The sequence below is a fragment of the Phaethon aethereus genome (assembly GCF_964289735.1).
Source record: "Phaethon aethereus genome assembly, chromosome: 4".
In the NCBI taxonomy this organism is placed as follows: Eukaryota; Metazoa; Chordata; class Aves; order Phaethontiformes; family Phaethontidae; genus Phaethon; species Phaethon aethereus.
This window is the reverse complement of record NC_138578.1, coordinates 26,584,025-26,608,760: the sequence shown is the minus strand read 5'-3', so window position 1 is coordinate 26,608,760 and position 24,736 is coordinate 26,584,025. Positions and strand designations below refer to the sequence as shown.

Here is a 24,736-nt window from a genome sequence, read left to right as displayed (position 1 = left end):
AAAAAAAATGCAGTAGGGAATATGTACTTGAAGTGTTAAAATTTTAACCTAATTTTACGATGATGTTCAATGTGAAGGAAACCAGTGGATCCAGGAAACCAGAAGGATCCAGTGACCTTTACACATGTGAGTGAGTCAGTTTCAGGTAGCATCATCAAATGTGCAAGACAGGGTTGTAAAAGAGGGCAAAATGAAAGTCCATCTATTAAACATTAAAAGCCTAGTCTTGATTGGCTGAAAAGAAAAATCAGAGCACGATGTGAACTTGCTTGCTAAACATCCTGCTTGGTTTTGTGGTTGGGTGGGTTTTTTTAAATGATAAAATTTTTATTAATTTTATATTTAAATTCTAGATGCTTCACAGATGAGCTGAAGTGGAACCATGCGGAAATTGTTTTAATTTTTGTAATGAAAGCTCTGTTTTAAGACGAGTGGAATGCCTCAGAACATAGTAATATTGGGCTTCAGGACAAAGTTACCGTAAAGAAGAACAGGAAATGAAAGAAAACTGAGAGCCTTCCACATCAATAGGCAGAGCAGAAAGATACATGGTTAAATATTCTGCTAGGTTTTTTCTTTTCATCATCAGCATTTAATATTATTTGTAGTTAACTGAAGAAATAGGTGGCAAAAGTTCTTTACAGAAGTTAATTAAGTCAAACAAGAGAGGGAGCTCTTCCTACACCTGTCCAGCTTTTCCCTATGATTACTTTACAAAGACAGCAAAGTAATTCCTGTGTAGGAATATACTTAAATGCTTTCCTAAATAGCAACACTTGTTGGGGGGGGGGGGGGTTAAGAGAAGCAATTCATACCCTTTCTTTAGTTATTGGTGATTGACAGTGTCTTTACATGACAGATTCATGCTGATGTGGGTTTTTTACAAGATTGGAAGGTGAAGAAAAGTCAATGAAAATGTAAAAATGTTGTCTGAAGCAAACTATGATGCATTATAGAAAAAACACCACCACAACAACTGTGTTGTATGAACGTATGGCATTTGTTCAACAGGATAATTGAGAGGAATAAAGTGAAATGGTTACTAAAAACATCTGTAAATTAGAATACAGTGAAGTATGTTGTAAAACTATTGAGCAGTTTCATAGAACTGATAGAGATGGTCCTGAAGCTGTTTGACAGTTTTGTGTTGAGCGTACCAATCCACAAACCAAATTCTAGTAGTTTTAAAAAATTTTTGTGCACACTTTCTGTGCATAACTGTTGCTGAATGTGAGACTGTTACGTGTAGACTGACATTTTGTTACAGTAGGCACCATTACTACTGTCTTTGGGTTGTGCTTCCTGATGATTATGTGGGCAGAACTTCCTCACAAAGATTGGTGGAAGCAGATGGACTTTCTGCTTAATTGTTCCAGTTTTGTTGATGGCCTCTCGTCTTCATCCAGTTCTGGGTCATTTAAGGCAGTAGGAAACCCCCTCCCCGACTGTACATTGCAGGATCAGGCCCTGGATGTTCTTTCTTGGCATTACTGTTTCACACTTCTGTATATTGGTGTAGGAAGCTTGTGCTAATCTGAGAATCTGGTGGGTGATTTCTAGGACTGAGAGTGTTAATTCTTAACTGTAGATCTGCAACTTGGTTTTGTAGTATTAGGTCTATCTGTATAATATATGGACTTTTAATATATTTATATTGTTACATAAATTGTGTGTATGTGTGTGTATATATGTAAGTATATATCTATACAGATGTTAAGAATTTGTCAGATACCAGAAATATACATGCACAAAAAACTTAAGATAGTAAAGATGCTTTTTATTTAAGTTGAAGATTCAAGTTTTAAAATTCCTTTGTTGTTTGTGACCAGCTGCAGTTAAATTAATAAAACTTGGAGCTACTAAAATTGCCCCAAACTAGATGATCAGATGAGGTAGGTTAACTAGATAAAAATTGTCTGTAACTGGAAAAATGATCACCAAACAGAGTTATTATTTGGGAAATTGTATCACAACAAATCTCATGATCATAGTCAATCTGTCAATTAATAGATGGTCTGAAGTCTACTTTTGCAGTAAGCCTAAAGAATCAACTGCCAAGCAAGTCAGCATCCTGAGGGTTTCTAGTGACCTATTCCTCAAGGTGGAAGTTCTTTAAAGTACTCTGGTTGCTGTCCTTTCTGGGAAGTTCACGTATTGCCAGTGCAGTCATTTTCCAACCACTGCTTTCAGTATGGTTGTCCGTTTTAAATAAATAAACAACCGCAATTGAAATGCAATGTGAAATGTGGGAAAAAACCAAAGTAACAACAAGAAAAAGATATTTTAATTTCCCTGCTTTTATTAGAGACTTTTGCTGCGGATTCATGTAAAAATTACCTTCCTATAGGCTTCTGCAAAATTGTGGTATTCATAGAGTGTTAAGAATTTTCAAAATATATTCTGTAAAGATTTGTACTAATTGTTACTAAGTTACATGGCTGCTGAGAGTAAAAAAGGACTAGCATTCATTTTTGCATGGGTGATAAGAAGGAAGTATTTAATTTTCCGAGGTTCAGATATTATACCGTGAAATGAGGCTCCTTGTCACATGATGGCTAATCCAATCATAATAGCTGGCGACTTTTGTATATACGCCAGGATGACCAGCCTCCCCGCAGTTCTCACCCCAGCTGACAATACCCCAGACATACGCCACATTTTCTGCATCAAAACAGACCAAGGGTCCTCCTGAATCTCCTTTGCAACTGTCTATGGAGCCGTCATAAGTACCTGAAGCAAAAGAGGAAATAAAAAAGTGGAAATAAGTTCATATCCAAGCTAGCACACAAAACAGAGCTCTGGATTTTTTTCAGGTCCATGTTGCTTCCTGGCAGATGTTTGCCTAATGGTCTCCAGTAAAGGAGGTTCCTAACCTCTTCGGTCTATTACTTCTACTTTCTTTTTAAGTGTGGGGCCCCTCTTTAGATTTGTGGCTGGCCCAAATTCTCCTAATTTGCTTTGATGTCAGTGATGTGAGTCTTGTTTTACCCTGTGGAATAGAGAAGAATTCAGCCATGTTGTGTATTAGATCATTAGAAGTAGCTCATGAAAAGTGACCAAAAGTGGGAAGAAAAAGGTAAAAAGATTTGTAGGCTGATTCCTATGGAAACTAAGCTATCGTGATATATGTGTGTGCCTACATGTCTGCCTTTGGTGTCCTCTCTACCCAGTAATTCATTGGCCAGTTTCACCTGTACAGAGCTGTACAGAGATGCAGAGGCCTCAAAACTATTTTCTCTACCAGCGTTATGAAAATAGGTGGGCAAGTACAAGAAAGAGAGCATGCGACTGCTGGGATGGTTGGGGGGAGAGCAACTGTCTGTAAGTGCCCTCACTGCAAGGTCTCAGTCACAGCGTGGACCTTTTGCAACGCCAGATAGTGGCCCTGCGGCACAAGTGTGGAGGATCCAGTGCTCTTCATAAGTTTCAGTGCGAACAGAACTACTTGTTTGCAATTCAGCAAATACAGTGCTTGTGAAAAAATTAATTGAGAGTGAAGGATGTGATATAAACAGAAGCCCTGCTACAGAGCTAGAATATGATTTATGCTTTGTCCTGTATACAGGTAAAAGTGTATTAATGTCTAATACCCTTACTACACTTTTCTGTTTGGTTGATTGACCTAGTATGAAGGAATCCATACTAAGCATGAGTCTGCAAGTTTTTAAAAATGTAACCTCTTTCTTGAATCTCTACATTACTGAGGGAGAGTTTTGTGCACTTTTTGGAGTTGGAATTACTAATCCTGTAAGACAATATTTTATTGCCTTTAACTCAGTTTAATTAATACTTGCTTGTATTAACTAACTCCTATGGATACTAGCCCTTAATTCCCAAGTTTGTGTTTGCATCAGGGAGGGGAAGCTAACCCCAGATACCCCTTTTCTGATGTTGTCCCATGTGATACTGTCTTTGTTACCACCTGGTAAAGTAGATCACTTGAAATACATTGAAGATCAAGGCGATAAGTTGCGGAACTTGCACAGTAGACAAACCCAATATCTTGTAGATGTCGTGCTAAATTTATCACAAATGATTTGGCTTTTATATCTGGTTTTTATTTTTCTTGTTAAGTAGTTTGTTTAAATATTGCCTTTACTTTTTGATTTAAAGAACAGTTGAAACTATCTGCCCTGTAAGTTGAATGCTCATTGCTCTTTTAGTCATGTATTTGGCAATACCTTTCGTTACTTCAGAAGTTAACAATGTGTATTCAAAATCCTTATTTTAGTATTAGGAGTGACAACCAGTTTCCTGGCCAGACTAATCTTAGTTTGAAAAGTTAATCATGTTTTTCCTGGGGTGCAGTATGGTAGTAGCAAATGTCTAGGCAGATGAATATTCACATTCTAGTCAACAGAACTACTAATGTGCTCTAAGACAGGCATTTGCTTAAATATGTTGTTGAATCAGAATCAAATACAGTAAAGGCAGGAATTTCAGTGGGATGTAAAGTCCTTGTGTATTTAGGAAAACACAACTCAAATTGCATGCTGAAATTTGCCCACATAATCACAGAAACTTGGCACACTGTCATCTTAACTCTGTTTATAAATAGTTATATAATGGTGGACACATCTAGGCTCCAATGGCTAGCATTTGGTAATGGTGATACTGTGGCAATCAGTTTATTGTGTTTCCCAAGTCTGAAAGATTCCCAGACAGTATGTCTGACCTTGTAAACAGTGGGTTTGATGGCAGAGAAATTATAGTTAGAAAAATGATGCTTACCTGCACATGCCATTTGTTTAAAAAATCGTCCTGGATACAATTCAGAACAATTGTGAAATAAATTAACACTGCCCCACTTGAGGATATATTGTTTGATATAACCTGGAAAAGGAAAGAATAAACTTTTCTAAATTAAAAATGGTAAGTACATATTAGACACTTTTAATATCATAAATTCAAAGTTATATATTTGCTTATCTGCAGAATATAATCTTCAATATTATAAACCAGATACCTTAAACTGCCACTAACACTTACCCCATATGAATTACAGTACATTGGCCATATATTTCAAAATAAAAGCAGAGTGGTTTAATTGCAGGGTTAAATACAGTACTTTCATTTTGTGACATTTTCACCCTTTTCCCTTTCCTTGTCTTCCTTCAGGTTTTTTCTGTGTTTTCCATATCAAGGTTTTCAGACACTGGGAAACTGGTATATTGTTTTCTATGAAATGGAGATGTGGCTCTGATCATCCTTGTTACCTTTTTTCCAATCTACTCTGTCTTTGCGGGATGAGTGGACCAGATATTGACGATACACGTGAACTATGTATCACAAGCTTAAGAAGATGCTCTGTTTTGTTCTCTGTCTGTTTGCTAGTAATTCCCAACTTTGCATTTGCTTTATGTACTGCTGCTGACTATGGACAGGAGAAGCCTCACAACCAGTATGTGGTACCTCCAACGCCAGGCTGTAAGCTCTCTGATACAAAACAAATGCTTCCCAAATCTTTGAAAGCATGATTACGTTTGGCTTATCTGTCTCTGTGCAACCTTCTCTGGGCTAAACTCAAACACGTCTGAGATAAGATGTGCCGAGATTCATAACTGTTGGCTGTAGCTCAGATCCTCTTGGGCAGGGGACAGAGGATGGGCTGTGACTATGGGCCACTATGAGCTACTAACCACCATTTGTTAAATGTCATTACCAGGTCTCTGCAGCCAATATAAATTTTAGATTGGCAAAAGGAATATTTCATATTGTCAGGGTAGTTTTCAACCAGAGGTGTCCTCCAGATCAATTTACTAAGTGGCTGAAACAGCAGAGGAAGCAGTACAGAAAAGACAACCAACAGCAATAGCTGAATGCTGAACCACAGCCTATGTTTTCTGTACTCCACGTCTTCCGAGTGCTTTGTGCACAACTACTCTTCAGCTTTTTCAAAATGAAAGCTCACCACAATTAGAAAATGAGTGATACAAATAATACATTCTTGTAGTAAGCACTAAAGCAAATACCTTTCTCTAGTCCCCATCCAGAAACCTTGCATTTGTCACCAGCCGTGAACATATACTCTGACCATGGGATACAGGCAGGTGTACTGTATTTCAGGAGGCATTCTCCTTTCCCATAATCTCTCAGCTGCAGCAGAGCAATGTCATTTTCGTAAGTTGATGCATTATAATTTTCATGGATTATCAGTTGTTTTAGTCTGAAAGTATCTGTCTCTCTGTCGTACAGTATTGTATCCAACAGTCCAATCCAGACACGGTACTGATGAACTCGATTTGCCCTGGAAAAAAACAGTGAAATAAAATATGTTTGGTACTTAACACAAGCACTGTACATTTCAACTAGCTGTAAACTTTTGCATTTTATCAAAGTTTATCTGGAATAAAAATTCATATTATATACATGTAGTTTTTTTCTGGACTTGATATCCAGCTTTTTCTGAAGTGTAGCAAATGCAAGACAGATGACACTGCTGAGTACTGCAACTAATACAGAAAAAAATATTAAAGGCAAGCCTCTGTGCTTAGTCCTGTGATAAAGAGAAATCAGGCATTTATGCCTCTCTGATTTCCAGTGAAAGAAGAGTGAGCAGATGTGTATGGGATGCTGGGAGTGGCAAATCCTCCCTGTCTGCCCTTGCTTGTTCTGGGGAATATGTGACCCCAGGGATATTCTCAGGGAAGAGATCCTGGACTTCACCAAGGCAGAGACGGGGAAGAGAGGAGGTCCCTTGTGTCACCCTTTCAGGCAAAGAGGCTACGGTGAACCTTTCCTGCCTGCCTGCTATCTGACTGAAAAATGCTGTCTCTTTTCAAACTCATCGTTACTTTTTCATCTTTCTGTTCACTGCCAAAATATTCTACTTCTTTCTCTGAATCTTCTCCATCATTAATGTGGGTGAGTCAATGTTTAAAATTGTTTTATTCAATGGGCAAACCAGAATTGGCAAACAGGTAGCTAAGAAGGGCAATAATATCCAAGTCAGTCTTTTGGCCCTGCAAGAAGAAAATAATTTCCCAGTATGTTGTTTTTACCTGACACAGTGTGCAGCAGTCAGAACCCAACAGCCACCAATATAAACCCCTCCACAGTACACTGTTGTACCTTCACTGCCGGTTTCTTTAATTGCCACTTGCCAAGGGAATTCACCCTGTTCAAACAACAAACACACAAATAATGTGAAATCATCATAATTGTACTATTTTCAGTGCATAAAGGGAAACACAGTTCTTGGTATGACCTCATCTCCTTGACTATACCTGATTGTAAATAAAAAATCTGCTATCCAGAAATTGTGAATTTGTCTCCATCTGATACAAAGGATATATATTCTAAAATGCAGTAATTTTGTTCAGTCTTCTGACTTTGTGCAATGCCGCCTTCCGTCCTGCTTTCTGTCATGAAACCCCGTGTAGCCAGAGAAACAGATGTAGAATAAGACCTGGTATGATTGAGTATAGCATTTCTGACTGCATTCTGTTTCAAAGGCGCAAATTAAAATTCCATTTTGTCAGAATTGTTATTTCTAGCTATAGTATTAAGTATTTTGCTGAATCATTTTCCATGTGTACTTGTACTGTAATGCTCAATTTTGGAACTCCATATTTTACTTTACAAATTGTGCTTCTCTTTACTTTTGTTCAGTGCAATGCCACTAATGCTGCAAAACATGAAATTAGTGTTATAGCTGATTTTATTATTTCCATACATTTTAACAGAAGGACAATAATGCCCATTTAAATTGATGCCAAATGAACTCATATCTGGTAAGGGGTTTTTTTTTACCTTTCTTGCAATATGTCCACCTACGATTCTTTTCCGTCGAGTTAACGTGTGATTTGTAAGACCGCAGTGTACTTGGGGAAGAAGTGTCTTTATGATTTTTCTTTCTTTAACAAAAAGGAAGAGTGTGCATCAGAATTCAGGTATCCATTCTCTCTATTTGGGGACAGTTTTATCTTTATATTGAAAATTTGAGTGCTGTGAATATGCCAATAGCTGAAGTAGCAGGAAAGCGAAGACCAAAAATTTTGGCATCTGTTTTTGCTTTGAAAATTGCTTGTGTCTTAGCATCACATTGCTTCTCTTCATTTTCCACTACTGCTTGCATTCAGGCAAATAATTTTAAAGCAGTTCCCCTAGATTTGCTGAGAGTTTACCTCCACCAGTTGCCAAAACATGCAGATGTGGGTCCTCAGCCAGGATGAATTATTATGGCATTCTTGAAATTAGTGGAAAGCAAGGTAAATTAATAAGCCCCAGAGTGTATATTACTAAATCACAAAGTCCAGATATCTGAGTGTTCTGGATCTGGCCAGGTGGCTGGTAGCTAGAAAGCTACTAATAAGAGGGGATGCTGTGCTTTTTGGAGGGTTAGTTACACTTACCTTCATCCATAGTGTGATTTTCAGCACGTTTGTCTTTGCCTGTAGTAGAAAAACAAATTCCAAAAAAGCTGGCAAGCATTTAAATTTGTTCTATTACTTGAGTATATGTTTGTGTGAAAAACTCGTAGTACACATTTTAAATGCATAAGGGCACACCATTTCACAGGGACAGCAATACTCTCTCAGCCTGGTGCTTGCCATTTCCTTTCCTACTACACACTCTTTGGCTGCCTCAGCCTACAAATGACCTATATCCAGCAGATACTCATTAATAACTACATGACATCTACTCTGCTTTCTATGCCTAGAGAACCCTTCTGCAAAGCAACCCTGAGAAATGGCCTTTTTTTGTTTTTTGATCTCTGAAGTGATATCCCATTCTCCTCCACCAAGAAACAACAGAAATTCCTCGTCCTGCCCCATCAACCTTTTGGAGCTTTCTAAAGCCCGAAGGAGTATTAGGTAACAGGATTTTTTTTTCCCCAATTTAGATGATGCTGTATGTACTGTGTGCCTCCTTTAACAGGATAAGGGAGGGTATTCAGCATGAGAGGTAAATTAAATGCTTTCTGAATCTGGTTTGTCAGCTTTTATTCAAACAAAATGCCCATTGAATTCAGTTCCTAAATGGAGGCTGAGGATTGGGTCTGTTCTCATGTTACTGACAGTAATGTTTACCTTGAGAGTTCAGTTTACCTTTACCAGTTATCATTTACCAGTAGTGTTTACTTTTTGGCTTTAGACGTTGTCTCTTATCAGAGCAAGGAAGAACATTCCAATTTCAAAACAAAACAAAATCTTTTCAACAGTGAGGGCAACAGCACAGAAGAATTATTATATTGACAAACTAGTTGAATTCCTCATCTGTGAGGAAAATATTTCTGCCCACCCTGTCTACGCTTTCTTCACAAATATGGGATACCAGGTTGACACATGGCCACGTAAGCAAAAGGCATAATCTGCCTAAAACACCATCTGTTTCTTCCTTCCTTTAATTTTCTTGCTATTCTTTTCCAGAAGAAAAGGGAGGAAAATTACGTAACCTTATCTTCATACTATGCATAACATAACACTGGGAAGACTAATTCTTGTGTACATTTTGGTTTTGCTAATCTGTTAAATAATTTAATAATATGCATTGTGAAGTCTTTAGTTATAATTGAGCAGAATGAAAGGAAAAAAACAAAAACATCTTTCAGAAGGAAACCTGCACAGAGAACTCGAGCTTCATCCTCTCCTGTGAGGCAGTCAATTTCTTTGTTACAGACGTTCTTATTTGGAATACAGATATCTGACCGACAGTGGAAACTGTTGCCTCTGCACTCTGTAACACAGGAGAATTACAAATGTAAATCACAGGATCATATGATTCAGCAACCTCACATAGTTAGACAGCTTTAAAAATATAAACACAATATAATATCCATGTTATGGGGTACTTGGCTGTCCATAAATAGATCACAAAAGCAGGCTCTGTAAGTGTAGAATGAAATTGATACTTGGCTCTCCTCACTTTACAATCTTGAAGTTTTAAAAAATGTGGATCTCTGTTACCAGTTCAGTACTGTACTTCTAGACTTGGTATCACTCCTTACCAGTTTCATCCACAACACATGCCCACACTCAACCTCAGCCAAAGGACCTCCAGTTTTGCCAGCATTACTGATCATCTCAGATTAGGAACTTATGATGCTTGGGTCAAATTCCTTACCCCCCCTCAAATCAGAATCAAAGCTGGCCTTTGGTTGAATGAGCTAAATGCCTAAATGGAGGCTTAGGAATCAAGAGTCTTATTTTGAAGATACTGGATTTAATAACATTTCTTTTAAAATTTTTCATTATATGAAACGTTCTTATAAACCTGAGATCCCCCTTCCTTTTAACTCTTGGGGTGACATTGTACGTTATCAAAAGCAAAGCGGTGCTTGAATTTGTGGCAGGTTTTTCTGAGTTACTTCATAATCTTATGTCAATCTACTATTTAAGGATATATGTCTTTAATAGAAAATAATCATAGAATAGTTTGGGTTGGAAGGGACTTTTACAAGTCATCTAGTCCAACCCCCCTGCAGTAAGCAGGGACATCTTCCACTAGACCAGGTTGCTCAGAGCCCCGTCCAACCTGACCTTGAATGTTTCTACAGATGGGGCATCTACCACCTCTCTGGGCAACCTGTGCCAGTGTTTCACCACCCTCACTGTCAAAAATGTCTTCCCTACATCTAGTTTAAATCTGCCCTCTTTTAGTTTAAAACCATTATCCCTTGTCCTATCGAAACAGGCCCTGCTAAGAAGTCTGTCCCCATCTGTCTTAGAAGCCCCCGTTAAATACTGGAAGGCTGCAACAAGGTCTCTCCAGAGCCTTCTCTTCTCCCGGCTGAACAAGCCCAACTCTCTCAGCCTGTCCTCACAGGAGAGGTGTTCCATCCCTCTGATCATTTTTGTGGCCTCCTCTGGACCCGCTCCAACAGGTCCATGTCTTTCCTGTGCTGAGGGCTCCAGAGCTGGATGCAGTACTTCCGGTGGGGTAAAATAAGATAGTTCTCTAAAAGTAACCAGATACCCCAATATGATCCAAAGACCACTGAACTCTGTTGAAATACTTCTTTTGATTCCAGGAAGCATTGTTTTCAGCCCATACCACTGAAACAGCACTGTTTTTGGTCAAGTGGAATCTGCATAAATGTCCTCTAAAGACATGAAGTTACAGGTATTTGTTTTTTTCTAAAATGCCTGTGACTGTGTTTCCACAATTACCAGATTAAATTTACTGACAATTGTGAAACTACAAAATTAAGGTTATTTAGGGGTAGTGATGGGATTTGTAGCCCACACCACCATTTGGCACCTGAAACCCAACTTCTGAAAGTACCCTCCTGCATTCAGGTTATGCTAGATCCATTCCTTGTTTCTAATCAAAGTTGTTACAGCTGGAATTGCAGATGCTGAAAGAATGACTGCTCATGAACAGGCAATGTGATAGGAACTGTTTCACAGATATTCTACAGATAATCTTGCATTAGTAATAAATTTAAGAGATACGTTACTTTGGTTTAAAGATAGCCCATTGGAAAAACAGTGTCTTTGTTTAATTACCATTGATTTTCTCCAACTAAAAATACTTTTTCATTCTATCATGGCTCATTTTTTTGTATCAATGCTTAACAGCCTCCTAAATAATCTCATATTATTTCCTCATCCTCTGAGGAAATCCAGATTCTCAGAGATCACTTGCCTGCTTCAAAAAATTCTATTATGCTCACTTTTTTTGCACTTGCAAAAAAACATAGTTGTACATAAACTATGGTTTGATTGCTTTAATGTAGTGACTTATTGGAAAAGAGACTTCATCTGTTAGATCACTGTAAAAATTCTTTGGAGGTGGTTTTCTGCTTTGAAACATCTGAGAAAGGAAATTATTACCTCTACAGCACAGTTCATCACTTAGGTCTCCACAGTCATTGATTCCATCACAGGTTTTATTCAGAGAAATGCACTTCTTGTTGACACAATGAAACTCACCATCTGAACAAGCTGTGCAGCACAATGAAAATGAAGTTAGTGTGGAAATATCTAAAGGTTCACAACTGCCCACAGGAATTTCTGCTTGCACATTTTATTCTATCAGCAGTTTAGGCTAGCAACAGTAGGCATTCTGGGGCCCAGTAATGGAAATAGGAATTTTTTTTTATTGTTTTATTGCCTTTTCATCATGCTTTCAATGTGACCACGTATTTTCCTCCTCCAACTTGCAGTAGCCTGGCAGAAGGGAACTTAATTTCTTCTAGACAAGGACTAAACCAGAAATGATCTGTTCAAACCCACTGTAAATGATTCAAGTGATTAAGATGATGGATGTTCCCCCTCTAGAAGGAAGTCATCAAGAGTCTGTTAACTCTTGCTTTTGTGGCATAAGAAAAAACTGAGATGATTCATAGCTCTCCTAACCAGCAGCATCTTGGGCTGATATTTATCAGTGCCAAAGAAAACTCACTACAGGGAAGAGCAAGCTGTTAGAAGTCAAAAGAAGGGCTTAATTCCCCTTATGTTGGTGAGAAACTGAAGAGTTCCAAAACTCCCCAGAAGACATAAGCAGTTCTGCTATAATTATGCTTGTCTGGCTACAGTGCTACTAGCGTCCTAACTGATCTCCCTCATAGGCAAAGCAGTGACTAGGAAGTTGTCACCTGTCTCATCACCTGGTCTCCCAGGTTGTCACCTGCTTGGCATCAGTTAACCTGGGAAAGACAAGACTTGTGGGATAAAATATACCTTGGTAGGGGTGGGGGAAGAAACAGAACCATGGGTGAAATATATTTGCTTTTGGGAAACATCTGTAAAAATACTTTAGGAACAACAGTGATTTTCCAAACTCATAACATCAAGACTGCCTTGACTCATGACTGCCTCAATTGTCTTAAAGTTTACAAAGGGATTATTTAAAAAAATCAAAAGGTTTCAGTGCAGGTTTGCTCTGACTTAGAGTTCAGCAAACTAGGTCCTAATTATTTAAAATAAACTTAAAATGTAAGAACCCCAAATAGATATAAAACTAAAAAAACCTACTAACCTCTGAGATTTTCATGGCACTGGAGGCTAACAAGTCCCTCATTCCTGTGTCTTGATTTCACCTCTATGTGACATTCAGCAAGACTTGTCTCTAAGCCCCTGCAAGTTATTTGCAGACAGTGCAACAAATTTAAAGCAGATTCTGTGATTCTGGAATTGGATTGGTAATATTCAGCACCTCTGTGAAGATACAAATAATAACAAATTACATCACAATGGATTGTCTACTGCTTTTATTGTTTAGAATTTATGTGATTTTCCCCAGTGTTAAAGATTTTTGGTCATGGCTAAGAAAAAGAGCAGACTTCCCATGGAGGGGTAAGTAGGAGATGTTTCCTTTGGAAGAAAAGGTGAAACAAAGTGCTAATTTTTGCAGGTTGCTGCCTAGAACTGTCCCTAAATCCCTATGTAGCTCTACGACAGTCACTGTATCATGACGGATAGAAGAGTCTCCTTATGTTGCAAAACTTGTAAGGTCAGATCTCTCTCTTTGTGTGGGCACAGGTGAGCCATAATTTGGAAACCCCCTGCCTGGGGTCAAGTACCCTTGATGTCACCAAAGCCAATGCATATTGAGGCAGCTCAGGCCACTGCAAGGTTGGCATTAATACATTTTATCTCCCTTGGTTTTACCTGAGCGATAGCCTCCTAACAGTGTATGTGTCCCCTACCTTAAAGAAATATGGATCGAGTAAATGAGTAACTAGAGAGGCTTACAATGGGACTCCAGGGCTGAATGCTCTGTCCCAGGACTAACCCTTCCTTGCTATCTAAAGAGATACTGATCAGGATGAGGAAATATTTGCTTCTCCTCTAGAGGGGACAGTTTAGGGCACTGCAGTAGCACTTTTAGCCTTCAGGTAGGGTTGGGGAGGCAGCCTTAACTAAGTTAAATTAGTTGTATATGTGTAAAAGTATTATGTAGAGGATACAGATTTGACTCTTTATGAGGAGCTGGATGTGCAACTCAGGTCATCAGTGTGGTTGCAGGAAAAAGAACAAGCTCTTGTGTGGCTTCAGCCATGCCTGGGGGACAAAGCAAGCAATGGCAGCTGGGGCAAGGACTGAATAAAAAAAAATGTGTTCTGATTCTTGTTTGGCTGGTGCAAGTGGCAAAACAGAGCTGTACCCTGTTGTCAGCTACCACAAGATATTTTTCTCTGCATACAGGTTATCACTCAGAGCTACTTGGGGATGGTCCATCTATGCACTTTCCCTTACACAGGCCCGAGAGAAAACCTGTGCATTGGTCTTCAGCTTTATTTTAAAAGTAAAACAATTATGGCTTGTATAGTATAGAACACAGAAATTTTATGTTTTGGCTTTCACTCTTGAGTGTCAATTTAAGAAGCTTTATCAGAATATTGTAGCAAATATGTCATTCATGAGTTTTCTGTCTTAACTGTTGGCTGACTGTGACTGATACTTATGTAAGCGTGACTACTTTTACTTCTTTCTTCATCGCTACCTTTGCAATTATCCAGATATAAATTCCCCAAACTTACAATTCAAAGCCAAGGTGCCTGCAAGCCACGTTTGCTTCATTCATAGTCCACTCACTATCACATACAAAAAAGTGGTTCTTTTGACTCACAGCCTTTACTTGAAGCAAATTTGAATCTCCATGGCCCACAGAGATTGCAAATGTTTCTAAAAATAAAGAGAAATAAAAAAAATCCCTAAATAAAATCATATTATATAGATGTATCTAGTGGAAAGACAGCACAGAAACAAATCAGAACTAATTTTGTATTTAGAGCCAAAGTTCATATGGAAAGAACAGTAGATTGGGAATCAGAAGCTTCAGGTAGTATTCCCGATTTTTGAGGACTGACTTTGTGGCTTTGAGCCTGCCACTTTTTCAAAATATACCAGTTTCAGGACAAATGAGAGTAATGGTTCCTACCATGTAAGAGTACCTGCAGGTCTACCAAGGAAAGGTTGCATCTTAGTATAATGACTTTCACTAGAGAACTTTTGATAACCAACCAGTAACATTTCAAGTGTGATGGCCAGATCCTGCTTCTGTTACCTGTGTAGCAAAACTTCTGTTCAGAGTGGAGCTAAGGTCCTCAGCTTAACTTAGTGAAGCTGTATAGCGAGCGCACGAGGAACACACAGGAGCTCTGATCCTTTCCAGTGTAACAGGCAGAATTGAATTTTGCCACCCTGAAGGTTATGGGTTGAGTTGCTGCTTCTGTGGGGAAAGGGAGGGATGGTACTGGGACAGAGACTGGGCAGGAGAGCCCCGGGCTCGGCTTGCTGCTCCCTCTGCATTCGGTAGAGGTGGGGCTGGAGGACAGGTAGGAACAGCAACTGCTACGTCTGAGAGGCCACCCGCCCAGTTAGCAGGAGCCATTTCTCCCTGCACTCAAACAGAGGTTGAGCTGACAAAGCAGCCTGGTGCAGCCTGAAAAGCAGGTGAGAACAAACAGCTGCTTGTCAGTGCGCAAACCATCACTGGTTTGCAGGGCAATAGCTTTCTGTTTTGATGAAATCCACAGCATGAAGATCATAGAATCATCGAATCTTTGGGTTGAAAGGGATCTTTAAAGGTCATCTAGTCCAACCCCCCTGCAGTAAGCAGGGACATCTTCCACTAGATCAGGTTGCTCAGAGCCCCGTCCAACCTGACCTTGAATGTTTCTACAGATGGGGCATCTACCACCTCTCTGGGCAACCTGTGCCAGTGTTTCACCACCCTCACTGTCAAAAATGTCTTCCCTACATCTAGTCTAAATCTGCCCTCTTTTAGTTTAAAACCATTATCCCTTGTCCTATCGAAACAGGCCCTGCTAAGAAGTCTGTCCCCATCTGTCTTAGAAGCCCCCGTTAAGTACTGGAAGGCTGCAACAAAGTGTCTCCAGAGCCTTCTCTTCTCCAGGCTGAGCAACCCCACCTCTCTCAGCCTGTCCTCACAGGAGAGGTGTTCCATCCCTCTGATCATTTTTGTGGCCTCCTCTGGACCCGCTCCAACAGGTCCATGTCTTTCCTGTGCTGAGGGCTCCAGAGCTGGATGCAGGACTCCAGGTGGGGTCTCACCAGAGCAGAGCAGAGGGGCAGAATCACTTCCCTCAACCTGCTGGCCATGCTGCTTTGGATGCAGCCCAGGACACAGTTGGCCGCCTGGGCTGCGAGCACACATTGCCGGCTCATGTCCAGCTTTTCATCCACCAGTACCCCCAAGTCCTTCTCGGCAGGGCTGCTCTCGATCCCTTCATCCCCCAGGACTGATACCAGGAGTTGCTCTGACCCAGGTGCAGGAGGTGAGCATGGCTTACTTTCTCCCCATGCGCTCCCAGATGTACCTCAGGAACTTGACTCCATTCCTTGGACTCTTGCTCCTGTGAGGTCTGTCCCTCTCCAAAAAGATACCCTCTCTGCTAATGTTCTCAGCAGGCCCTCTCCCACTGTGCCTCTCACCATAGTCAGTGCCCTGCTTGGAAACCTCTGAGCTCTCTCCTGTGTCTATTTCCCCCTTTTCTACCTGATGATTTGAGCAACTTACCAGCAGCAGGGTGACCTGGGCCTGTCAATCACTTTATTTTTGCAAAATCAACAGATACTGTCCACTTTTAATGACTTCTTATTTTCTGTTTCATGTTTTTACTGGTGCAAGGAAATGAACAGACTTTCTGAGCTATAAATAGTAAGCATCCCCTTGACCACAAATGACTGACTGATACATTTTGGAAAAGGAGGTGTCAATACCTTCAGACATGCATTTTCCCTTGTGCAGAAACTTTGCTTCGGGATGTTGACACTCGTAGCTCTTCAGGTGACAGTAAGTATGGAAGTACTTCCCATTGGTAGAACAAACTGAAGAGCCATTTTTTGGGCACTGGTAGGGAAGCTTACAAAGGCATCTTCCCTCCACACATCGTTCCCATGGGTGACAAAAAACTTTCTGACATGACTTTTGTGTATATTGGTTGCTTAAGCATTCTCCTATGAGGTACGTGTCTTGCTCAGCTGGCTGGGCAGGCTCAACCTGCTGAAACTGGTTTTCTTCAGCATTAGATGCTGCATTCTGCAAGGCACAAAAAAAAAAAAGGGAGCAAGACTAGGAATTGCACCAAGAATTCTGCAGATCCCTTTACTGACCTCAACAAAGTGTTCATTCATAAGCCTTTTCCCATCTTATGATTCCCTTGTCTTTGGCCACCTCATCCTTCTCAGTTTTTCTGAACTTTTTCTTTCTTTTTGGATCATTCACCTGGTGATCTTCACTCTTACTGGTCTGCCACAAACTTTAGACTCTTTACTCCGCAAACATCAGTTGAAGTGCATAGCAGATTATAAACGTTTTTAAAGCTAATGGTTTATAACACACCACAGCAGTGGGACTGTAAGCAAATCAAAACATAAGGGGAATTAAACTCCAGAAAAATTAAAAAAAAAAACTTGTTTTTTCCTGAGACTTTTTTATTGGCTTGCTTGGCTTTGCGTTTAAATATCACCTGTAAATATTTATAAACTACTTAGAAGCAAATAAAGAAATCCAAAATTAATGATCTGTTTTACCGTGTGACTGCTGAAGTAACAAGTATCTTAAAGAAATTTGAAAAGTAAATGCCCTCCCTTATCAGCTTTTTTCCTGTATCTTGCACAGCAGTGGATTTGCAGTCTGGTTGCTGGTCATCACTGGACTGCAAGTACATATCCTGAGCCCCCATCGAACTGCCTGTAGGTGAGAGACTCTGCACCTGCGTTTGCGCAGCTCTCTGGTGACTTCACTGCTGGCCAAGTGCTTTTGCTTACTAAGATCTATGGGTAGGAAGAATGCTGAAACATGAAAAATACATATGGACGGACTTTGCATAAAAACAGGAGAGCAAAGTTAGTCCTCAAATGTGATTTATCAGCTTTGACTGTGTCAACTGAATTAATAGAGCTGAAGCTTAAAAGTTCTCATGAAGAAATCCTGGCCACAGTAAAGTCAGTGGAGATGGTGTTGGGGCAGAATTTAATCCAACAAAATCCCTTTTAATCTTGTATAATCTTACTAAATTCTTCCTGCTGTTCTCAGGTCAGTAGAATCCAAACTGTGAGCCAGATCCGGCTTGGCATAACTCCCATATTGTACTAGATGTTTCTCCTGGATAGGAACAAAAGGTGCTGATTTTTATCTAAGGGTTTCTCTAACAGACTCAGGGCATGCTGAACGTTCAGCCCAGATGGGCTTTCTGGGACACTTCTGCCAGAAGAGATTCTGCAGCAAACCTTCAGGCAGTACAATATACTGTGTTGCCACATTAGAAGACTGTCATCTCACTTCTCAAAAACGGGGAGCAGGGAAAATTGCAGCACTTTTCTGCGGTCAACCATGCTTGCAAATTGTGTTTAGGATAGGATCATGATTAAAATCTTTTCCAGAAGCCTGTTAGCATAAACCCCAGACAGAATCAATACATGAGAGAGAAATAGCAAGCTTCAAACATTCAAGCTGGGCTAAAACAAATGTACAAAACACAAATACTATGAAAGGAAAATTTAAAAAATCAACAGGTCCTGCTTTTATAACAATAAACTGCTTTTTAACTCTTTTTTTTTTTAATAAATTACTGCTACTACAGTAAAGCAAGTTCTTACCTCTGATCCACAAAAACAAAAGAGAGACAAGAAAACCAAGAAAACAGAGACCACTCGCATGATGAAATTTTATCTCCCTTTGTAGACAAATTCCTCTGGCTGGGATTCTTTTGAATGTCAGTTGTTAGATTAGTGTTTAATTTTTAACCACTAGTAAAATATTTTAAAGTGTGTTTAGAAATAAAGTACACGAGCCTCAACTATCAACTGATAAATCTGATCTCTCCAAAAGGATACCGCTTCAATTTAACTGGTTTTACTGTGGGAGGTGAGGTAACAAGTAAAGCCTTTAAAGTAAATGATTAAAAGGAGGCACTTACTAAGGATACACGTCTCCTTTCTTTTGATGATTGAATCATCACGCTGGTTCTCCTGATTGTAGGAGAATTAATCTATGCTAATTATGGTAAAAGAGAAATGTTTTTGTACAAGTTATGTGTTAGTATATATGGAGAGATTAATGGTTGGACTTGATGATCTTAAAGGTCCTTTCCAACCTAGTGATTCTGTGATTCTGTGATTCTGTGAAACACTCATATCCATGCTGGATTAGAAGCTCGTATTACACGCTTTATACAGAGAATTTTCTAGTATGTGACAAACGCCTGAAGTGCTCTTCTGAAAGCCGGTTTGCAGGAAAACCTTCATTAAAGCCAGGCAGGCCACACGCTCAGGCGCAGAGGCGGGACCAGGAGCGCCGCCGGCTCAGGCGCAGGCCGTGCCGGCGGCGGGGAAGCCCACCACGCTACGCGGCGGCTCTGAGCCCGTTTCACACGGGGAATCCATACTTGTGAGCGGCGCGGACGGACCGTCCCCCACCGTCCGCGCCAGCCACCTGCCCCGGCGCTCATTTAGAACGCCAGCAGCCGCGCCGTCGCGGGAGAATGACTTGCTTTGCGCTCCTTTTGCGACGGTGCCGGTCGGAGGTGCCGTTTCATTTACGGCAGGCAGCCTCGTTTCCGGCGGTGTGGGCGGTTTCCTAGTGGCGGCGCGTGCTGCTGACGCAAGCGGCCGGCGGCGGCGGGGACGGCGCGCACGTGGAGGTACTACATGTACCAGGAGATCGGGCCCGAGACGCGTATGGGGGCGCGCGGGAAGGGGGACAAAACTGTTAGCGGCCGTTGGTCGTTCCTCAGCGCCCAGGGGCGGGCGGCGGACAGGGCTGCCGCTGCCCCTCCCGCCCCGCAGCCCTTAGCGCCGGTGGCAGCCCTGAGGGCCGCGCCGAGCTGCGGGCGGGGGTTCGGGGGCGCGGGGCAGGGTGCCGCTCGTGGGGATCCCCACACCCAGACTGCAGGCGGTGCCCCGTGGGCCCCGTGAGGTGCCCGGAAAAGGCGCGGTGGATGCGCGCCCAGGTTGTTCTCGCTTTGTGCCGCTTCTTCGCGGGGCTGGGGCTGGAGAGTTGCATAGGCTTCTCCTGGGGGTGGAGAGCATCACGTCCAACCTTCATACGTACGAGTGGAAAAACATGCCGTCACTGCTAGTCAATTCTTATAGGTAGGCGTTGCAGTGGATGGCATCTTAGGTGTAAACTTGATTTTTTATGTGCCCACATGTTTTTTAAGTGCGGACAAAAACCGGCTAACCATTAAACTAACAAACAAGGCTGTCAGGAGACTTTAATTTGTACATCAAATGCGAAATGTCTTTTATATCTTAAACAACTGATTTTTCTCTACAATTCAGGAGGTAGTAGAGAATGTCTTTTCGTGGAAGAGGAGGCGGAGGAAGAGGAGGTGGCGGTGACAGAGGTGGCTTTAATCGTGGTGGACGAGGTGGCTTTGGACGGGGAGGTGGACGAGGAGGCTTCAACAGAGGCGGATATGACCAGGGGCCTCCAGAAAGGGTAGTTTGTAAGTTACATGAAGATAGTATATTTATTTAATTTAGAATCACTGCTCCAGATCTTTAGCTTGTTTGTTCTTTATTTCAGTATTGGGAGAGTTCATGCATCCGTGTGAAGATGACATTGTTTGTAAATGTAAAACAGAAGAAAACAAGGTGCCTTATTTCAATGCCCCAGTGTACTTGGATAATAAGGAACAGATTGGTAAAGTCGATGAAATCTTCGGACAGCTGAGAGATTTTGTATCCTTCCAAAAAATGTGTGGTGCACAGTATTTGTTTTTTAAAGGCTGATTGATTATTAAATGGAATTTCTCCGGGGTTTTAAAGTAGTTCAAGGCTTGGCTACCAGTTAGATGTGAACAGTCACAAGTCTAGCTGCAACTGTTGGTGTCAGTAGGTACTTCATTCACATCAAGTGCCTATCTTAAAGGTTTTTCAGTATGACAAGAGTACCTTATGTCGGGCAGAGGTTTTCAGTCAGTACTAGTACTGACAGTTGTCTTTTGGATCCATGGTGGTTTGGGATGTTACTTTTTCTGGCTACCTGACCAAATTTTTCTGCTATAGGTTACTGACCTGTAACAGAGTTGAATCAAGAGAGTGGGGTTTTTTGTGCATTAGGGGCCCTTGCTCATACTCCAGCTTACTACTTAATTATAAAGGTGAGTTTGTGATAGGATGTCCTGTTGCTCATTGTCCAGCTTACTACCTAAACTGCCAATAAAAGTGGGCATGTGCTAGGACGTCCTCTTGCAAAGCAAATTTGTTGAGACAGAGGCACTGGGTTTGTTCTGTTGTCATGGCCAGACTGACAGAATCCATGACAAAAGCAGGACGATGAGGGGAGTAACCCTGTAACATGGCAGTAAGACTTAACCTGGGTTGATTAGTTGAGCATCAGTAGCTAGCTACATGCATTTTCCTCTCCCACATTAAATGTGAAGTAAAATATGCAGGTTTAAATCACTCTCACACTCTGTATAATTTGCATATTTATGTTTTGTGTCAGAATTATTTGAATTTCAGAAACTTGTTTTCTTCCTACAATAACATATTAAGAAAATATGTTATAGGATTTTGCAGCTCCTTGTTTCCCCATTTAATCTTGAGTTTTAATTAAGCAGAGTTGGCCAGCAGCTCTTTTTGATCTTAGGAACTGCATGCCAAAGTCCTTGCGTTCTGGAGAGCCAAAGGATTTGTACAAGACTGTATGTGGAGTTACAGAGAGTGTCTGCCACCTCACTGTAGGATGTGGCTGGCCCAGGAGTCCTTGCTGGCTCTTACCTCTGCGCAGCCAGGCAGTTGTACCACTCAGCAGCAGCAGCCACACTAGCGGAGGTAGTGCTATTTACATACTATTTACACAGCATATAAATTGTTCCATATAAGCCTTGAGGTCACCCTGGGGCTAAAGGGGTCACCACTTGCTATACAAACTTGTTTTCTTTACAATTTATGTTTTTCTGTACTCTTACCACTGGTATGTTCTTTATGCCTTTAATACATGGAAGAAAAAAAGTGATTTTACCACAAAATACCATATTTGTAACTATGAAAAAACCTTGAGAAAAATTTGAAATAGTTTCTCCTGATCTTTCAATTGTAACTTTTAATTTGCAGTGATGATGTTTAGCTTCATTTATAAGATACTAATTTAGAAAATGCCTGAATGTGCCTTTCATACAAGAATCAAAATCACAATTTCTAATGTTTTATTCCCACTATGTTCCTTAAAGAAACAACAGTATTTTTCAGTTAAACTGTCTGAGAACATGAAAGCCTCTTCATTTAAAAAAATGCAAAAGGTTAGCCAATCTTAATAACAGAATTCTACTGTGTGTCATCAGTTAGATAAATCTACTCTATGTCATCAGACATTAACTCTAAAAGCTAGTTGTCCTTTGTAAACGTAAGTATTCATTTCCTCTTCCCTTTCACTTTTGTGCCTGTCGTGTTCTTCCTTTTCCCCGCTCTGCAAAAAAAGATGTAACAAATGAAACTCATGCAAATACCATCTATATTTTAATAACTGTATGACACCGTGATTTCTTTCTTGTGTGCTTTCTTTATTTGGCTATTTGCAGAGGACAATTTGACATAAAGGGTTGTGGACATTTGGATATGTGGTCAAATTGTGGATATTTGAAAAGGGAGATATTAACGTGCATTTGAAAATGGTATTTCCAAAGCTTAATGGAACTCTCTTCCTACAGTTTTACATTGATCCAGCAAAGCTGCTACCCCTTCAGAGATTCTTGCCAAGGCCACCTGGAGAAAAAGGTGCTCCCAGAGGAGGTGGTAGAGGGGGACGTGGTGGTGGACGTGGAGGAGGAAGAGGCGGTGGTAGAGGTAAGATCCCAAGAATGGAAGCTGCAGAATGTTGTTTGATGTGGGGTGACTTGTTTGGTTGTTTTTGGTGTTTGGGGTTTTTTGTTACTGTTTTTAAGCTGCAGTTGAGTACTTGAATATCAACAGTTATATTGCAAAGAAAAATGTTATGCATATTTCTGTTTGATGACTACTGAGTCAGTCAATAGTCATTGACTAGGGGAGACAGTGATCTCTTTCCAATGGCAAGACCTAGGCTTCTGTAGCTAGCTAAATAACAGCTCTGAAGCATAGGGAGGCAAGGATGCTGATTTATAACAAAGACAGAAAGCATGACTACTAAGCAAACTTGCAGCAAAAGGTTGTAGATAATACACACTCAAAACTTTCAGTGAAAGCTGTATTTTTAGTATGTTCTAAAAATCTCGTTGAACAAAATACTTGAAATGCAGTGTTTGAGAGGGATGAATGACCTGGTAGATCTCCTTCTTTGCTTTTTGAACACCATCTGCGATGTACTCCTCAATTAAAGCTGAAGTTAGTTTTCTCTTACATTGCAGCTTCTTGCCTCTTCTCCCTATTCTGCCCCTTTGCAGCAAGGCACAAGTGTTTTGAAGTTTTTTGTTTTGTTTGCTTTAATGTTCTGTTGAGTTATAATTAATTAATAGTTATAATTAATTTTTTTGCTCTTATGAAGGGAGTTTATCATGGAGTTTTGTTAGTGTCTCTAGTATCTCGGACACTCTATATCAGATATTAAACTACACCTAAAATGCTGCAGATAGTCCCTAGAAGAGACAAGGTACTAGTAATTTATCTAGTAACTGTCCAGCAATTGACAATTTCTGGTTTTTTGTTGTTTTCCTTTCAGAAGCTGTCAATTAAATAAGTTGTTATGCATAATAAAGATTTTTATATGCTCCTCAAAGCGTAATTTCTTTCCTGTGTTTAGGAGGAAGAGGTGGAGGAAGAGGAGGAGGATTCAGAGGAGGAAGAGGTGGAGGAGGCGGATTCAGAGGGGGAAGAGGTGGTGGAGGAGGCTTTCGGGGTGAGTGTGAAGTTTTTACATTTCAGTAATAAGAGTAGCTCCTGATTTCTAAAGCTTTTAAATATTAAACAGAATGTTGTATTTTTTAATCTCTTACAGATGTTTATAGTTTTGTGCAGAAAGTTTCTGTGCATCACAGTCGCTAGCTCAAACTGAAGCACAGTTACATTTTTTGATGCTTGTGTAAGACCATGCTAGTTTTTCTGCATTCAAAAAGGACTGTGAGAGCAGATAATGATGATGAATTATTTTATTCTATCAACTCATTTAGTGTTATGTATATAATTATTTGCTTTAAATGCATCTAAGATGTGAATTGTTTGGTGTATTTTTCTTCCCCCTTAAAATAGGAAGAGGATATTAAAAATGGAGCCATGAGTATCTCCCCGCTGTCTTACTGTATCATCTGCGGAAGTGAAGAGCAAGGAAAAAGTTCTTGTAAAGGACCCGGAAAAAGTTCTTTTTATAAGGAACGTGGAGCTGTAAAATGACTATTATTTTTACGCTTAATGACTGTTGATCAACACATGAGGAGAGCGTAGCCCCAGGCGAAGAACTGAAGACTGCTCAGAATATACTGGAACTTTTTAACTAAGCCAGGATTCAATGTTATTCTTAAACTGTTTGTTTCTGACGAGTGCCATAGTCAATGCTTGACTTCATGTTCGAGTATGGAGTAAAGAATCAATTGAAATGTTTTCTTCAAAAAACCGTACGGGTTCACTACATGCACATTTGTCAGTATGAACCTGTTGCCTATGTGTGACTGATCCCTAGTTCTAATCCTCAATCTTCTGGGTTGCTCTAAAGTGGATATGCCATTTAAACAACCTTTGTGAACCTTTTTTTACAAACTAGACTTCAAAATTTTGTGTTAATAACTTTTTTTTATACATAATATTGCATAAAAGGACAGGAAGATAGCAAAGGATATTTAGTGGATTTTTCTGTACAAATCTTAATGAAAGTCAAAGGCATTAAGACATCTTCTTCTTAGAAC

The 24,736-nt window shown here is 40.3% G+C and overlaps 2 protein-coding genes across 2 annotated transcripts; one reads left to right on the top strand and one right to left on the bottom strand.

Annotated features, from left to right (window-relative positions):
• Window positions 1–2,512: 2,512 nt before the first annotated feature.
• Window positions 2,513–18,575, bottom strand: CFI (complement factor I; the record flags this gene model as incomplete). Its single annotated transcript, XM_081998695.1, has 12 exons — window positions 2,513–2,730; window positions 4,732–4,833; window positions 5,973–6,247; window positions 7,002–7,117; window positions 7,753–7,856; window positions 8,355–8,393; window positions 9,562–9,678; window positions 11,778–11,888; window positions 12,925–13,103; window positions 14,429–14,573; window positions 16,635–16,953; window positions 18,516–18,575. 12 exons carry the CDS (start codon window positions 18,573–18,575, stop codon window positions 2,513–2,515), a joined length of 1,785 nt encoding a protein of 594 aa, XP_081854821.1.
• A 1,636-nt stretch (window positions 18,576–20,211) lies between these two features.
• GAR1 (GAR1 ribonucleoprotein) lies at window positions 20,212–23,882 on the top strand (the record flags this gene model as incomplete). The annotated part of the gene is made up of 6 exons (XM_081998874.1): window positions 20,212–20,365; window positions 20,446–20,600; window positions 22,106–22,165; window positions 22,574–22,709; window positions 23,641–23,736; window positions 23,836–23,882. 6 exons carry the CDS (start codon window positions 20,212–20,214, stop codon window positions 23,880–23,882), a joined length of 648 nt encoding a protein of 215 aa, XP_081855000.1.
• Between the last annotated feature and the right edge of the window lie 854 nt (window positions 23,883–24,736).